General features: G+C 41.8%; 1 protein-coding gene across 1 annotated transcript in view; it reads right to left on the reverse strand.

Annotated features, from left to right (window-relative positions):
- Positions 1-16,367, reverse strand: part of LOC118343040 (dolichyl-diphosphooligosaccharide--protein glycosyltransferase subunit STT3B-like) — a 69,641-nt gene extending 53,274 nt beyond the window's left edge. Inside the window, exon 1 of the mRNA XM_035681764.1 lies at positions 15,810-16,367. Within this exon, the coding sequence (XP_035537657.1) occupies positions 15,810-16,084 (275 nt within the window). The 5' untranslated portion in view covers positions 16,085-16,367. The remainder of the gene's footprint in view (positions 1-15,809) is intronic.
- Positions 16,368-18,933: the final 2,566 nt, after the last annotated feature.

An 18,933-nucleotide genomic window follows, 5' to 3' on the forward strand; every position in this document is an offset into this window, starting at 1 on the left:
TGTGTCTGTGCAGATTAGAGGAAGAGAGAGGGTGATGGAGAAGGAGAAAGAAACAGATGACTCTCTTAGCCCGACTCCTGATTGAACTGCAGCCCAGAAATGCAGAAGGGAGAATCATCCCTCTGATTTCCCTCTGCAAGTGAATGATGCTGATGCAGACAGCAAGACTAATGTCACAAGCTGTACAGCCAGCACCTCTGAGAGACACACTTTGTGCCAGTTTCAGAATGCCCCCTATTAAGTCAAGGAGAGAGACATCTTTGTTTAAAGATTAGACTTCTAGCCGCTTTTTATCAATATTGCTAACATTTGTAGAAATGACACGGTAAAGAGGTAAAATCACAGTGATTCACCTTTAGCAATATGCAGTAACAGCTCTGGTGATAAGGTTCATTTCCTCTTCTTCTGGGTGAAATGTAGTTATTAACACCTCAGCTGGACTTGTCCCAGCCTGAATAAAATGTTAATCGGGTTGAACCAACCATCCCCAAACATTCTCTCTGAGTAATTCACCCAATAGAAGAACATCTGGCTAAAGGTCACCCACTGGCCCAAACTATAACCTCACCATAATGCACCATAATGCACCAGTGGCAAAGTTAGCTACTTGTGTTACATCATTACAAATCAAGGATTATGCCTTAAGTAATTCAGTTAAGCCCATTCAAATAAAAATATGCATACAGTTGCATGTGCTTAAAATTAAGAAATGCTATTTTGCCTGCAGTGGAATGGCAGCGCTTACTATAAAATAGTAAAAAAGGGTACGCCTGCAACGAACACCTACTTTTATTGTGAATTAATCTGCTGATTATCATAAATTAAATAATCAGTCTGTGAAAGGTCAGAAAATGGTGAAAAATGCCCATCACAATTTCCTAAAGCTCAAGGTGATGACATCTGCTTTATTTGTCTGACAAGCAGCACAATACCCACATTATATTGTACTTTACTCTAGTATATTGTATTATACATATTCAGTTTACTGTCGCATAAGGCAAGGAAAGGCAGCAAATCTATACAACTGAGAGGCTGGAAAAGTGTATGGCAATTTCCTGAGAACGACAAGCAATTATCCAAATAGTTGATAATTGACTAATTATGTTAGCTCTACATAAAAGGTGAAAAATGCTTTAAAGCATCCACAAAAACAGCCCAAAACAAAATACATTTTGTACATATATTTCTCCACAACAGAAAACTGGATAATCTACATTCCTAAATATTCCAAAATACCAATGGTTTTTAAAGGCAGTCCTATTTGCCATTTTAAAAGCTAAATAGCGTAAAACCCCTAATAAAGAGGGAAATAGATTAATTCTGGCAGCCATTTCCCTCAGGAATTCACATCACATGATGTGCCAGATGGCAACAGTAAGAGCATTATCAAAAAATAATATTCCATAACAACCTCACTGGCACACACTGACTGAATGTGGGGGGGTTAGCATGCAATCAAAGTGAGGAAGAAATACACTAAAACCTGAACTTAACCATGCTTGTTACAATACACAAAGGTTTAATACAGTGTCATTTATCACTGATGCAGGGGTCCAGGTTTATGAGACTTTAGATGCAACCGGGATGACAGGTGACAGAACTGTCAAGGGCCTGTAAAAGTTCAACTTGCTTTGAAATGAAACTCTGAGTAGCTGGGAGGACCAGATGGGAGTTACATCACAGTTTGAGAACAAGACTTGCTTGCTAAGTTCCAAAGACATGCTCATGGGAAGAGAACAGAGACACATAAAAGAAACCAAGGAAACTGGCAAATAAGAAACTGAGGGTGACAGAGAGAAGAGTACCTCTGTCAGTTTGCCACTTGGATTTAAAAAGTATGTTTCAAGGTCAAGATAAGCAGTCATGGTAAATGAAATTCTAATGACTGTGGTAATTGCTAAATTGCTGGAGCTATATTGCAAGGGAAATGTCGAAGTCTGAGGTCACTTATCTCTCCTGAGTGAAATCACATCAAGTGCCTAATGATCTCCTTCATATATTCCAATGAAGCTTTGGGAGCATTTTTAATAGAGAGGTGCCATCATCAGAGCTGGATTCATTTTTTACGCGTCAGAAATACCCTCCTTGATCTCACGAACTACGGTGCATCTGCTCAAAAGGAAACATGCTTTGAAGGTCACGGGTTGAGATGAAAAACTCTGGGAGAGAAGATGACACCATCACAGGCCTACATTAACTTCACAGTCTTTGATTTCAGCGTTAAATGAGAAGAACCAGGTAGGGAGAGGCAGCAAGGTAGTACTTGTCACAGAACAGCAACGTGAGCAGAAGTATATAAGTAAATCGTTAGATGAAGTAAAATGTCACCATAAATATTATACCTATACTCTAAAAATATATACCTATACTCTAAGCAGTGGCATCCTCAGACTGGAGATTAGTTCAGGGTCAAGACCAATCCTGGTAATTACCTACGGCTATATTTTTATTTTTTATAGTACTCTCAAAAGAGCATCTATCATCTCATATTTTATGCTACAGGAGACCTTCCACAAAATGATTCGCTATTGGTTTTCACTGAAGCACAGCCAAGGTAGAATGGGATAGTAGGAAGGAAACACTAAAATGCTGCATTCAAGTTGGACAACCTTATGCAGCAGAAATGTAACACCCTGAGTCCTCTCAATATTCTACTTTTACATCACTCCACAAACTTTAAGAACATGGGTCAAAACAAAAGATGGCAACTCAGCTTAAGGTCAATTTTAAGCAGAATGAAGACTCCCATTTCAAGTTGGCCTTTTTGGAAGACAGCCAAGTGCATATGCTTGTCCAATGGGCATAAAATCCACAAAACCAACAAGCTGGGGATAGGAGCACAATCCTTGTTGTGCTCAAATGCAAAAGGCCCTAAATATACTTTCCACATGGCAGCATGATGTAAATCTTCCTGGCGATAAACCTATTAACACATTTGGGTGCGCAGACACCAAACGTACCATGAACAAAAAACATTTGCATATCTGCTGTCCACGTCAATTTATATATACACAACCTACAAAGACACTGCACCTTCACCATGTTGTCTCCAAAACAAAACAAGATAGGATGTGAGGACTGTGAGGGATATGTTGGCATCACCGTGACATCATATGGAGGCTGACTCAGAGAAAACTATTGAATTAGACGACCAAACTGCTGCTGTGACTCAAGACTCTAAGAATGTTGCCTTACATCTCCCCCACCACGAAAAATCAGGTTGACAAAACTGTGAACAATGAAACCAAGAGCTTCAAAGTGTGACAGCAAGGATATCCAGGATATCAGTGGAAGGCAGCAAGGTTCCAGGATATCAGTGGAAGGCAAAGACTAAGCCTCCAAATCAAGTGGGTTAGTCCATCCTGTGGTGGGGAAATGCAGAAGGACCACAGAACACGAGAGTATGACACTTGGGGAAAATGATTAGCATTTGGAAGGAAAAGCTCTTCAACTCCTGTGGTGCTACATGTCTCAAGGATACATTAAACTGAAGAGTGGGCTGGGGGAAAAATATCATTTTATTTATTAATTTCAGCAAATTTGTTCTGAAGACTTGGCTAAATCAAGAGGAAGCATCATAAAAGGCAAAGTGAGTAGGCAGAGTTGTGTCTCTGCAGACTGAAATGCTGCAAGATGAGACTGCGTGTGGAATGAGAAAACATATACCTTATCTTGTTGTATCTGTTAGAATTAATGCGGTAATTATGCACAATAGAGCTTAAAACCTTTTAGTTTAGCAATGAAAGGAGTCTATAAACACATGCAAGAATAAATACATCACAAGAGAAGCTCAAGGACATTTAAGGCTGATGTATACTCATAAAGAGCAAGATCATACAAGACATTGTCCGCCATGTTGGGAAAGCCAAGATGTACATAGTTCACTTTAGCAGTAACTCCCTGGGATGGCTCAAAAAGTAAAAGTGTTGGGGTAAAGGCATCAGTTTGCTTTAAAACAAAGTAGGAGAAAGAAGGTACAATTTAAAAGTCTCATGAATGCCTCCAAGAAAAGGGTGCAGTGGACGGTTATCTACTTCTGAACTATTATTTTGTCTCCTCTTTCTTCATGATGGCAGGTTTTTAAACCCACCTTTGTATGAGGTAGTTTGGAACAGCGTTTGCCTGCATATGTGGTCAGACAACACATTGTGCAACAACTACTTTAAGGGCTTTCAAGTGTGGTCACTGATTCTAGGGGATAGCAGGATTTAACACCCACTTTTCTTTGGCTCTGGAAACTATACCCAAACTCTTATCAAGAGGCCTCTGTTTTCTCTTCTTTATATGATAGCATTTATAAAGAGCGGTTACTATATTTATCTGTCAAACAGGGTTAAAAAGCCATCTGCGATAAGGCTATAATCTTTCACTAGAATTTGAGGGTTTTTTTTCTTAAATGGGAGATGTCTTAAGGCCAAAACAAACGTTTATCTAATGTTTGCAAGTGCACTGATGCCTGCTGTGGATTGCCTGGAGCCACAATGAGTCATGCTATTCTCAAAACACTTCTTAAGACTTTTTATAGCAGCAGGTTAGGTTCATGCCAACAATGCCCACAGTTTCCACGGGGGGAAACCTGTTTTCAGCGAGCACTCACATTACATTGTGCCTTCTGTCACTCTAATTGGTGGCATGGAGATGGTGGTGGAAGGCAGCTGTTTAAATAATGACACTGACTGAAGGTTTTGGCTGAAATAGAGCAACCCCAGTATCCCAGGGATTTTGCTGTGTCGCCTTTCTTCAAAATGTGACAACACAAACCATATTATTGGCCATGACATTGTACTTCACTACAAATACTACTATGCCCAAAACATTTTTATTATACATGTTCTGGCTGAGCAACTACAACAGCTTGAGCAACACCTCGAGCAACACCTCTGTAGGTATATCCTTGCAGGGGTTGAAATGTCTCACTTTGGATATTAAACATCTATAATGGATTTTTAGGGGCTTTTAACTTTCTTGATTAATTTGATGCAGTTCGTTAATTTCAATCTCGTGGTCCCTCCTTTTTCTTGTTCAGCAGACATTTCACCTTTGCCACGCAGAGATCCTGAACTGTCATCCGTTTTAGAGGTCAGCCAAAAAAAGAGGTATGCAACAGAGTGAGAAACCTTCATGAAAAGAGTTGAGATCTGTACGCATGGATGATGGAATGGACAGCTCTTTTAAATCAATTGCATGGGTAATTCAGTGCTAATGATACAAAAAATAATCAAACGTGTATTCATCTGACATGAGGAAAAAAAACACATTTTAATTGGTTTGTTTTAAATGCTCTGATAGTGATTTCTGTCACCAAATATAGTGGAAAGTCTACATTAATTTACAACTCACAGGCAATATCTGCAACTGTCCACTGTGGTCTCAGGGCCATTCAGCCTCTCATTGGGTCAGACTATTTACTCCACCTTGCTTCATAGCTGTTGTGGCACACCCAGACTACCTGCCAGCTGCTCTACTTGATAACCAAGATGATGAGAGCTGCCTGACAGGCTTGTCTTTCTCGGCCAGTCACAGATTGACAACCTATTCCAGCTGTCATTCTGTCCTGCTTGACACCACTCCATTCGTCCATCTGTCATTTCTCATCCTCTGCTCTGAGCACTCTTCCACTCACTCCTCCCCCTCAACTACTCGCACTATTCGTCTGCGCCCTATAACAAAAGAAAGCAACCCAGGGCGGTTGTGTCCTTGCCTGGCAGTCAGCTGTTCTGGCAACGTGAAACAAAGCCGTGGCCTCAGACCATAATGCTGCGTAATGTCACACCAGGTGGGCTTGCCAGTGGCTAGGCTGTGACAATAAAGTCATCCCCTCTCAATGGGCCGATGAGAATGAAAACAAACACTACAGCTGAACAATGGGCACATCTGCACCAGAAAAACCAGAGGCCGGTGCTGCCAAAATAGAGAGATACTCCTTGGCAGTCATACAATGGGTAGAGTAACGTTATACTTACATTAAATTAATTATTCTCAAACAAAACTAAAAATACTCAGCAAATCAAGGAATTAATCAATCTAATCATATATATAATCACATTAAAAAAATTCTAATTGAATGCTAACGTAATCAGGAGCTCTTTTAGAAGGTCTAGGGTCTGACATTTAGGAGGATCTATTGACAGAAATGGAAAATAATATTCAGAGGTATGTTTTCTTTAGGTTTTCTTTAGCGTATCGTCACCTGAAAATAAAAATTGTTATGTTTGCATTACCTCTTCTACAAAGTTGAAATGTTTCTACAGTACTCCAGAACGGACGAACCAAACACTGGCTCTAGATAGGGCGCGTTTTTCGTGGCCACCGTAGTTTCTCTTAAACACGCTTAAAATGTGAGGGTGAGGCTAGGAGGTTGTAATTAGGGTTAGGCGATATAGCTGAAAATGTATCACGAAAAAAGGTTTCATTTTTAATTGAAAAAAATGTTGAATTGAACCACTTTATTTTTTACTTAAGTACCTTTGAATTTATGCACGTTATCAAGGCTTAAAGGTGATAATTTTAATGTTAATGTTCTGTCATGCGTTATTGCCACTCATACGCCTGTGTGGGAGCCTAAAATAAAGTCATTTTTAAACTAAAATCTCAAATATAAGATGGAAAATGTTCCACAATTACTCGACAATATAAACAGCAGATTAATGAAACTAAAACATTCTTTAGTTGCATCCCCAAACATATCTACTCTTAAAAAACAGTGAGACCTAGTTATATGATCCCCCATTAGAAAATCAAGCAATGGGAAGCCACTGTATGGGCCCCTCTGGGACTGCCTGAGGTCAGTTATTTGGTCAGGAGAATTTTTTATTCATAACACTTTACTATTGGTGGTTATAGGAGGAAACCAGCATGCCCACAACAAAAACATGTAATCCCAGGGACGTCAACATGTACACATAAAACCGAAGGGATGACAGTTCTGTCAGAGCGCACCAATATCCGAACAAGAGAAGATAGTGTGGAGGATTTACTGTGGCATCTACAGAACAGAGTGGAGGGAGAAGATGCAGAAGCCATGTAACCCTTTCTAGGAAACGCAATAACATCATATCTGAGATTAGCTTTAGTTATGGGATTAGTTCATTTGCATAGTGATAAAGGACCAAAACAGACTATTTTGAATTGCAATAATTTCATACAACAATTTGAACACTAAAGAACTGATTCATAGGCATAAGATACAAAAATATGACTTACAGAAATCTTACCTTGAAACAAGGAAAAGGAATAAAAGACGTCCAATGGAGACATAACAGAATCAAACAACAGAACACAGGGCATTAAAGAGGTACCAAACTGATTGCCAGCCAATCATCTAAACTGGGATCCAGCCAATGGGCATTTCAACAGACAGAATTAAGCAGACGAATCTCATTGTAAAAAAATGCAGTAGATTCATATTGCAGATATCCAAGCTCACTGACTAGAGGACCCAAATGACTGCATTATTACACCAAGCACCACAGTGAGGCTACAACTATCTGACCTTCATAATAACCTCTACTTTGGGATTTACTTGATTAAGCCAGCTCTTAGCCATCTACCTGCTGATACTAAATAGTTAATTCCTAGGGAGTTTCTGCGAAATGAGGGAGGGATTATACTGAAAGGAGAAAAACTACTCGAGAATAAGCCGAGTTGAGCTATTTTAACTATTCAGTAATGCTTTAGAGATGCTTTAAGCAGCTGATCTTATTAAATGGGCTCTGCTGTAAGTAGTCTATCAGCTACAGAAGACATTTAATTTAACCTGAGGCCAAGGCAGACACATAATAAAATCAACCATATCCTCCTGCATAAAAACATAAAGCATAGACACTACACATGCACATGCACACACAAACAAAGGAGTGTTTGGAACAATGAAATCTCTTTGGCTCCACCACCAAAACCTCCCTCAGATTGGATGCCTGGCAGGCATTAATTTCTTCTCTCCCTCTCCACCTCCTACCATCCTACCACTGTTTCTCTCACTCCTCCTTTCTTCTTCTCTCTGTATGCAGGTGCGCTCGCCCACAGAGCTACATGCTGACTCCTGTCAGTAAGAGGACAGGGATGTATGATAAGCACAGATCCTCTCTGCTAGCCTCAGCCCGACTTCCACCCCACACCATCCAGAAGGACCGCTTCAAAGCCGGCGTGAAGAGAAAAGGAAAACACTAAGGCTGAGGCAATATTCAAGAATTGACTGACCAATAATGATTTACAATAACCGCAGACCGCAGGCCCTAGCTTACGGTGGAGTGGGTGGGTGCATCATCACCTGTTGGTCTTTCATTGTTTAGTCTTTTACAGCAATTCTCATCCTTCAAGAGAACATTCAAAGTCAGATTTTGGGAAAGGGACTGCACAGTCAAAGACAACACCCTGTACACCAAATTAGTTTTCTGGCCTCGGGTTACTGAGATGAAGAGTCCAGGGATGTCTGTGGTGGTGCTGGAGAAACTCAAAGCATGAAGACTGGCTGCTGTCTGGTCACACACTCCTGATGCGCAGAAGGCTATAGGAAAACACACAAGAGAATGCACTCGCACAGGCATTCAAAAGGAGCGCCGTCAATTACAGCCTTGCATTTGTTAAGCGGACACGTCGCTTCTTGTGTTTTTCCCCGGACGGATGGGTTCTGCAGGCTCCATGGTCATGGAAGAACAATCACATCAAAGCGCATATGACAACACAGAACAAACAGCTTGACAAAAGCTGCATCAACCACACATCTTCACTCTGCGTGACACACACTGATATGGGAGTGTGTGTGTGTGTGTGCAAGTTTGTCCATTGTTTCGAGTAGCATTTTCTGTAGATGAGAACACAGGGGATAAATTTAGTTCTGCTACCCAGGTTTGTTTCTGGGCTCAAAGATCAGTTCCAGTAGAGGACAAAGTGTTGGACACAATGCTATTTGGACATTTATATTAAGACATATTAGGTCTGCACAATAGTGGTTGACCGCTATGGGTTTTTCACTGGCCAATGCTGATATTTAAAGAGCCAGGCTGCCAATGGCAGATATGTAAAGCCGGTACGGAAATAAAGAAAAAATCATGAATAATTGTATTATTTGCTAGAGGAAATTCAGGCATATGTTTACAGCAGGATTCATGAGGGTTATAGTACAGGGCTCGACAACAACTTCTTCATCAACTTCCCAAAACCACACTGACAACACTACCTGCAGATGTGTCTGGATGTGTCTCAGATATTTTGTCCATCAGCCTTGCGGGCGCAGACATTGTCGATTATCTCAAAATGCCAGATAATCGGCCGACTGATTAATCGTCACTACTGCACAATACAAGAAGAACGTGCAACAATATCCATGTGTAGTTTCTGAAATGTACTTTCAAAAGCACGCCTTGGAATTCAACCTTACAGCAACTATAATCAACATAATTACCTACATAATCCTTGTATTAGAGCCTTACTTTTTTCTAAATAACACCTTTTATCTGCATCATTGCAACCTTTGAAGTAACCAACATAACATAATCAGTTCTGTGCAAAACAATAACGGTGTTACACTTCAGTTATCAGCAGCTGTGAAGAGACTACTACTATGATGCAGTAATTTGGAATAAGAAATACAAAACGAGAATTTGTTGTATAATTTCAATTGTTGCAACAATGATGTATTTGTTTCTACATTTTTTTTTGTTTTTTTTTTTTTACTTTTTTTGTATTTTTGCTATGGAACCAATAATATGAAATAAAGAAAATGTAACTTTGAGTGAATTAAACTATGGAGACCCACTGCTGGTAGGTGACTGTATAGTATAGGAAACATTGCAATTTGCATCGTATATGTGGAGATGTAAGCACCAAGCTTGGGTGTAAAGTTTCTTGTATTGCTGCCACGTTTGAAAGTTATAGGAGTACAAGATCACAGCCTTTAGCCTTCAATAAAGAGCGAAGAGTTGGAACACAGTGCTCCAAGCTGTCACAGGACAATGCTCTTAAAATCTCATTAGCAAACGACTGCCAAAACTAGCAAGAAGACTGCGGTTCAGAAAGGTGGGGTAGAGGACCAGCTCAAGGTTATTTGCAATGAATAATGGGAATGGCTATAATGTAGCCTAGGCAAGGAGCGGGTTTATGCTGAACCTTTCCCATTCCGGTGTAATTAAATGTAAAATTAAACAAATACTTAAACTGGCTCTAAACACCCTGTGACGCTTATAATGTGCTGGTGAGCACACAAACACAAATATTGCTCTGAATGCGCAGCAGAGGCAATTTATCATGTTAACAAATTGGGGTACCTCTCAGTACCATTATCCTCCATCAAGACATCAGTGACTCGTGTGGCCTCCGGGCTGCTGACAAGCACCTCTTGTTAGGTGGCAATCATGCAAACACGTTCAGAATGGCCCGACCAAATTGGCTGACAGGCAAATTGTGGGATAAAAACTAGGGCATCAGCTACCTCAATTCAGCGTGAATGAATCGACCAGTGCCTTTCACCTTTATAATGTATATTGCCCTTTGTTACTGTCCTGAACAGCATCCTGGAATGGCTTGCAAAAAGCTGAATGCACAAGTTTTTTGCACATTATCCACTGCCAGGAGATTCGGCTAAGCAGTCCAGGGACACAGAAATGGCCTTGCTGTATAATTAGCAAGCTTAGGTGCTGTTAGAAATATGCCTTTTTTTTAAATAAATTCTAGCCCAGTCCGCTGTGGAACAAAACAAAATATTCATCTGGAAAGGTTGTTTGTATGCATTTCATTGTGCTAGCCAGTAGTGCTCCTGTGCCCGATGCTCCTTCCCATCTCAGCACAGCTACACTTGCCCCAGGTGCCCTGGAACAGATATGTCGCTCCACATCTCGCACACACACGGAGCACGCCTCGGATTCACAGACTCCTGCGCTATGCGTGACAACAGTCTGCTGGGAGGCTCGGCCTGAGAAATAGCACTTAATCATCGGGGGCTCGACATCAAGTTTCCTGACTGAGGATAAAGCAGAAAATAAAAAACGTCTGCAAGGGAGGAAAAACTGTTAACTTTCTCCTGTTATAGTGTTGTTATAGGACTTGGCCTGGCCTGCAGGGATCTTTGTCACTGAGGTACGAAAATGGCTCTAGTAGTTAGCTGTTGTAACTCCAATCCATTAAAAAAGAATAATGTAAGCCTATGAAACCAGCCCATATTGATAGAAGATGGGCCATCATAAGACTTTTTCTCCTGCAGGTAACTGAACACCGTCTCAACTCACATATTTCATAAGCTGTTGGACAGCCAGTCGGGGGTGTAGGCAGGGATCACAGCTCCAGCCAACAGTCTGGTAGGAAGATCAATCATGACTTATTCTCAATTTTCCCACACTACTGCACGAGCTAACGTGTTGCTGTGCCAGCAGCCACTGCTGGGATGGCCTAATCTACTTCGAGATAGACGTCATGTTTTTTGTGTTCTTAAAAAGACAGAGGGAGAGAAACGGGACGGAGGGAGGAGAGGGGAGAGAGAGAGAGAGAGAGAGAAGAAAGAGAGACGGAGGAGAGAAGAGCGAGGGAGAAGAAGAGAGAGAGAGAACACGAAAGCTGCTACAACGCAACTAATTTTGCTGGCTTTTCAAAAAAAGCTGAGGTGGTAACATTACTTGTGGGAAGATTTCATTTTTGCAGCACTTAACAACTTTCAGCAACAAAGACTATCATCAAAAAGGGGTTACTTGTTATGAGGCTTTCCTTGAAAAAGAACACAGATAAATCCAAGTGATACATAAGTGCCAATTGGACACAAAACACACACTTTACAGAACAGAAACACTAGTGTCAAATGACATCTGATATCTAAGTGTTGTTTGAGATGGAGGATTGTGCAAGGTATCTGTGAAACTACTGGCATTTAAGGTATTAAATCACACGTCTGTTGTTCTGGAATTAACAATCAAAAGAGATGAAAGCGGTTGTTACAATTTTCAGATTTGTGTTTCCAAAGAAAAGTTCAAATCTGCTGCACCCAGAAAGTACAAGAGGGGAGGCGGGATCAGCTGAGAGAACAAGCAGAAGTAAGTTGTTCTGATAGTTTTAGAATATGTTAGGCAGTTTTCCAATGGGATCTTGGGCTGAAAATCTTCTCTTAACCGAGCGTGCAAGCAGATGGCACACAATCACTACCAACAGCAGATGGCACAAATACTACAACCCAAACGGTCGCTTACCTTAACCTGAACGTAACCTTTTCAACTTACATAAACAACTTCATTACTTCCATCTATTTATATAAACTAAACCTGGATTTCTCATTTGGCAGCCATAAGCATAAGCACATTTTGTCACAGACCACCCCTGGCCTTGTGTTACTCTACATAAGAAGGATTCAAACTAATGTCATGCAGTGAGGTTCAGATTTGAAATGTGAAAAAGCAGCCCTGTCATATCAACTGGCAGATACCCTGAGGTGACAGAAGCTGGATAAGTGCATCTTTAGGTAAAGTTAGGCTACTAATTGTTGTTAACTGGAATGACAGAAGCAAGCAACTGTGTGTAAAAAGCAGTGATAATAAATTGGTTGGAAATATGTGAAGCAACACAAACTAGGCAAGGCCTCCAACTAACAGTTACCTGCCAATTTTTGGTATTTCAAATGAACTATGGTAAATGATTCATCACTCAGCCACTTTAGCACCACATATGTCCAAACACTGCACTTTAATGGACTCAGCTACTAAAAGCTAACACCCAGCATGACACACTGTGAACATCCATCTATACCTTGAACAAAGCTCTAGTCATGCGAAGCGGCAGCAGTTCGGATGCCCACCGGGCCGAAGAGAGGATAGGGGTGTAAGTGTGAGCGTGAATGTGTATGTGTGTGTGTCTGTGTCTGTGCTGTATCCAGCTCAGTATTTGTCTGACAGAGACGCTTCTTCTCGCCTCACTCTACTGTCAGAACGGACTCCATTTTCTGACATAACCAAGGTGGAAAAAAACTTGACTGCTTCAGAGGAAACCTCTGTCCAGTACACACACACACACACACGTGCCTCACCAGTTAGCCTTCAGTCTAGTTACATTTTCCTTCCACTACCTCAATAAACTGGACAGAGAAAGTCAACTCCGGGGGCAGGAACGAATCTTTCTCTTCTGAGGAGCACTAGTAGCAGCTTGTGGCAAATACTAGTACTTAAAAAAAGGATATATATTTGTATCTGCAGGGTCCAGGAGTTACACCTCCACAGGGCTAAGTCTAGTAGGCAGTCAGAACAACTCTAAGCACAAATTATCCTCTGGCTCATTGACTATTAAGAAAATTCAACATTCATTTGAAATGTTTTTTTTTTTTTTTTAAAGTTAGTACACAACTTTTAGGACACAAATTAATTACTGTCGTGAATGGAGAAGACAAAAAGAAATCTCACTTGAATGCCAACAAAAGCCTGCACGGTCTTAAGATAATCAACAAATATTAGGAGAGCAGAATGCGCACAGCCAGATAACGGGCAAGTCGTATCAGAGACTCGCCTACAGAAATCAGTACAGCATGTGGTGTTTGCATATTGCAGAATAAGCCTGACATTTTGGAGCTTGTAAATCCAATCTTGATTCTTCAAATTGCCAGCTTGTTTAACGTAATGGTTTGCTGCAGATAATTTGAAGCTCTTCGCAGAGGGGAAAAATCAATAACAGCATCCGAGCATTCAGACGACAACCGCACTAATCATGCGTCTCTGGGAGCGACGGCCACTTGGAATCAGCATCCCATGCGCCTGCAGTTGCAAAATACACGTTTTATTTTCTCGCTGTCAAAAAAAAGGTGAGGAGGTGAGTTAGAATGCATAATGCAATGTAATCATTAAAAAAAAAACTGCTTTTTAGATCGATACCTACACCAATCACATTTCATTGAGTCAACAGACGATACCAGAATACGTTTTAGAATAATGTCGCATTTTCTATTCTCGGCAAAGACGGGACTCACTGGGGTCTCATAGATGTGTTAATCTATACAGAAACTCTCGTGTTATGGCCGCCATACACACTGAAGAATTCCACAGAGTGCTAATGATTGTGAAAATGTAGGGCAGTGGTTCTCAGCAAGCTGGTCAGGATTATACATGGGGGTCAAAGAAGATGGGGGGGGNNGGGGGGGGGGGGGGCGCTACAGATATATTTCTGGTGTAAATTGGTTTTGATAAATGCATCTTCCTTATAAAACCATGATTTCTTGCAGTTTATACCGCTTCTTCTAATAATTAAGAGGTCCATAAAATATAAAATTAAACGAGGCACTGCTTTGTGGCTGAATTCACCACTTCAGCACATTGAAGTCTGCAACAGAAGGTTTCATCCAAGCATCGCTTTGTTTTTCGGGGTCAAAGAGAACATTTTTGCAGACCATTCACAGCTACAAGCGCTTTTAAACTTATGAATATCAGAAGAGTGGCTGTGCTTTCTTTTCGGTTACATGTTGCCAAAGGACTGTACTGTCAGAACTGCAGGTTTAACCGCTTTATGGTGCCTCGTACTGAAGCAAAACAACTCCTAACTTTAACAGTGAAATGCTGCGAAACATCATAGTTAATATAGCAACTGTGCGCCCACCCAGGACGTTAATCAGATATAAGAAGCCTGCAAAGAAAGAATGCAGCTTTGATACAACTAAGGTCAGCCCTTGATGCGAATTCCTTTCTCAAAGCAGGATCAAGGCCCTCTTAACCATGTTGAACCACCTCCAGCCCTAAGCCTTGGCCCTTGGCTATAAAATGCAATCACGTTATCAACATAATTGAAGAAGCGAGTGTCACCCTGAACAAGATGGAGCACCTGTCCTTGAAAATTAATAAATGAATGCATCAGCCCTGCTGTCTCGTTGAATACCAGAGTGTGTATGATAGCAGGCAGGGAGTGCCGGTGCATTGCAACCAGGCGGACACTTGTGGGCCCATGTGACACTGTTACAAAGCGGAATAATCCTGCATTGTGATGACAGACACGGCACACCGGATCTGTTGGCTTCCGGGTTCCGAGCACCGGCTGTAATTTGCGCGAAAAAAATCCAAAACAATACAGTACCGTGTGCATGTCTCTGTATCTCCACTCACCATTTATACAAACCTACAGCAAGTTCAGTTAAACTCTAAGAGGGAATGTCCAGAAGTAAAAAAAAAACAGCCTCGATCAATCATATCGACCACCGCTGAAAGGATAATCCCCACATAAGCAACCGTTTCAACTTCACTCCCTCACACTGAAATGAGTTTCCAATGATTTAAAAACACGCGCTGAGTACGAGAGAAGCCCTGAGCGTCTTCCTCCCGGTTAGTCACACGTTTTCCTACCAAGTAAAAGTTCTACCTGCAGCTGAAGCCCCATTGTATACGGCTCACTGCAGCTCTTATTTAGAGTTACTGCCTGGTGATGGTAAATCTACATACATTACAGTGCTCAACCCAAACGGGCTATTAGCTGCGCGTCACTCGGACCATTACATTTAAATGTCATGGTCCCTTAGAGAGACACACATACACATCAGGTCTCTGAGAACAAAGTGTTTGAGATAAAGAGAGAAACCCTGTCGTTGGTCATTATAGGGGAAGAGAAACCACTGTTTATCTTGAATGCGAGGAGCTCGCGTAAACATCCAAGTTAGTTAAAGCTGCGTTCAAAGCAGTCGCTGTTATTGTGCGGAGTTATAAAGTGAATAAACATATCTTTAATTTCTTCTAAAAATAAAAAGCTCCCCCCTCCTCCCTCCCTCCTTCCCTCCCTCCCCCGTTGGAGCGATGTGGAGCTCAATCTCAGCCTTTCATTGCCACTACAAGCCCACTGTTACCGGGCAGCGGACGGGACTAGCTTACCATGGATCAAACTCGTGGATGATGCTCTCGAACCGGATCACCGCGAAAAGTCTGGAGCTGAATCCCGCCAGACAGGCCAAAAAGAGAATACTAAAGGAGAGCAAAGACTGCCACCCAGCTGGCTGTGTCAGTCCGCCAGACAGGCCTCCTTTACCCCCTCCACCTCCTCCTCCACCTCCTCCCGCGGCGCCGGGTCTGCTGTTCCCGTGCACCGAGCCCCCGGCATTAGCGGACGCTTTGTGCTTGCCGTCGCTGGCTGCGTGGTGCTCCGCCATTTCTGCGTGCGGTGTCGGTCGGATTGGCTCGAGCGTCCCTCCTGCCACGCTCCCGTGTCTCCCTCCACTCCGTGCTGTCGTAAACTCCCTCTGGTCCTTGCCTGCTCTCCTCGGGGTTTTCTTTCTTGTGAGTCCTCCCCCGGGTGTATATATTTTTATATATATATATAAAATGTGTTTTAATTCAGTATCGCTACTCCGAGAAGACAGTCGTTACATCCCGAAACGCATACTCATGCGCCACATACCGAGCCTGCAACAGTCAATTGGCTTCACGATTGAACGCCGGTGGAAAGGGGCGGGAAGGATGCGATGGGCGGAGCATTAGAAAGCTTTGGCGGCCTCTCACAGATCGACAGGTACGAGTGGGAGGGGTTTTGCGTCTTTGAGCCAATCAGAGAGCAATCCTGGCGAGATAGACAAACGAGTCCACCAATGGAAACAGAGTAAATTATGGCTGCGTCTGATTGAAATAAGGATTATCCCCTGTTATATATGAAATTGAGTCATTCTGGTGCTCACTATAAATAAAATCTTATTACTTGGCTTAAACTTGGCTGTAGAGTTGAATTACTCATTTTTCATAAGAGAATAACAAAGAGAATACTGGTGCTCCCATGCAACAACCTAGATAGGTTTCCTTGCAGCCAAGAGCTATTATGTCAGGTAATGTGAAGATAAATGTCCTTCGCTGAGTGCAATATTTCTGTTGCCCTTGGAGGTTCTGGACTGGGTGCTGGAGTGGTAATAAAGATTGATGTGTCTCATCATTATTATGTCCCCCAGCAAAGACAGGAGCACAGCATTCATCATTCTCTTAAACTCAGGATGTACTTTCACAACTTCCCCCAAAGCCCCGAAAGCCTATATTGGAATAAGACACCTTTTTTGAACATCTCAAATAAATGCTCAAGTTTTTGATTGATCGTATACATTCATTTTGTGCTTCCACTGTTTCATATATAACCACGAGACAGAGGCAGGAAGTATTATTGATTTATCTGAGATGTGATTCTCTCCCAAAGGGGGAAAAAAACAATAGTCCAACAGTCCTACTCTGTGTACTATAATAGATAGAGACAACTTTGTTCTGAAGTCAGAATGGACAAAAAAACCTTTTCTCATCTCCTTGTTCATTTGTTGAATATAATGGTGCTTTACGTTAACCTAACCTACAGTGCTTCAACTTACACTGAGGTTACCCTTATACAACCAAAGGAGACTGTTTTTAAACAAACAGCAATGTGACCCATTACCATGGGTAATTTATGGCAATGTTTAAACAGATGCTGCACACTCAGGCAATAATTACTTATCAGAGTATCTAGGTTTTAACGGGATTGCATGCATTCCTGTTTAAAAAATAAAACAAGTTGTTAATTACATCCACCAAAAAATTGGCGCAAATTCACATCTTTAATTTTATATCAACAGTGTTTACAGCTACCCTGACAGCCATAAGTCATGATTTTAAAAAATGTAAATGAAATATTCATGTGGATGAATTGGACTGAAGTTTGAGCCGGCTTAGCACAGCTTTGGATCGAGGCTATCTTCTGGAGAGACGAGGAGGAGATAAGAGGGAGATGTGAATACGGCGTTGAAGAGACGGGGAGATGGAAGGCCGATAATAAAAGAGAGTAAAAGGATGATTACGAAAATTGACGCGGGTCATCATGGAGAGTAGATGGAGTGGCAGACGTGGATAAGAGTTTTGGGTTCATGACAAGATCACAGAGACCAAAGCTCAGTATCACAGACAGCATCGCAGGCATATGCTGCAGCTGAAAGCCAAAAAGAATTCATGCACACCCACACACAACATACACACAGGCAACATTGTGCAAAGATACAGTGCATGCAAACACATGTAATCCTACACACACACGAGCACATGCATACTGATGAAAACAAACCATATGTTCCCGCACACACACAGTTCCTTAATCATTCATCACGGCCTGCTGATGCCAAGAGGAGCACTCTACCCCTTCAACCTCTCCCCTCTACCTTCAAATTCTGAATGACCTTTGAGACAAATAGAAATGCAGGCTGTGAAGATTGCTTCAATCGCATGTATTGTCAAAAGGCCAAGCCCAGATGAAAGCCAGCCAAAATGAGTGCTGTTGCCAGGCAGGGCAGCTTTGCTTTCCTCCGTCTCCAGAGGCATGCTTGAATGTTTGTGTGTGCTTTGTCTTTCTTTTCAGTTTTTTCTCCCAAGAACAATACAGACTTGCCTGGTTTATGCTTGGCATTCTTAGGTGTCTACACTTCTTCGCTTTGCCAAAGGCCAGCCGTGCTAAAAAGCTTAAGATGCCTGGCATGAAACGCTCTTTGCACCTTTCTCCCTGTCATCTCTTTCTGCTTTGACTGCATGTGCGAGAGTTCGAAAGCAGGAGAGAGAGAGAGAGAGAGAGAGAGAGAGAGGTGTTGCAACCGATCAAGATGGTTATAATCATTCTGCAACCAGCAGATCCTGGAAGCTATTAACAGCTATGGTATCATCTAGGTGCAGTATTGACTGGATTCAGCAATTTGTCTCGAGATGCATAATAATCTCAAATCTCTCAATCAATTGGGCACGGTGTTATGTAAGCATGTGGGACAAAGCAAAGAATCCCCTGTAAATATCCTGTCTCAGATGGAAGCAAAGGTGCTTTTAAAGAAATACTGCAATATAATGCAGATGGTATGTGGAGTGCATTGTGGGAATGTGACGTTGTAATGTAATTTGTTTGTGAAGGCGCAGACTGCAGCGTGAAGAATATCTCAGAAGCAGGCACATCATGTTCCCGGATGCCTAACATCCTTGCAACATACACCAGTGGAAGCTGTGCAATGGAAGCTGG

Source organism: Morone saxatilis, unplaced genomic scaffold (genome assembly GCF_004916995.1).
Source record: "Morone saxatilis isolate NCDOM2014 unplaced genomic scaffold, NCSU_SB_2.0 Contig9, whole genome shotgun sequence".
NCBI classification, from domain to species: Eukaryota; Metazoa; Chordata; class Actinopteri; family Moronidae; genus Morone; species Morone saxatilis.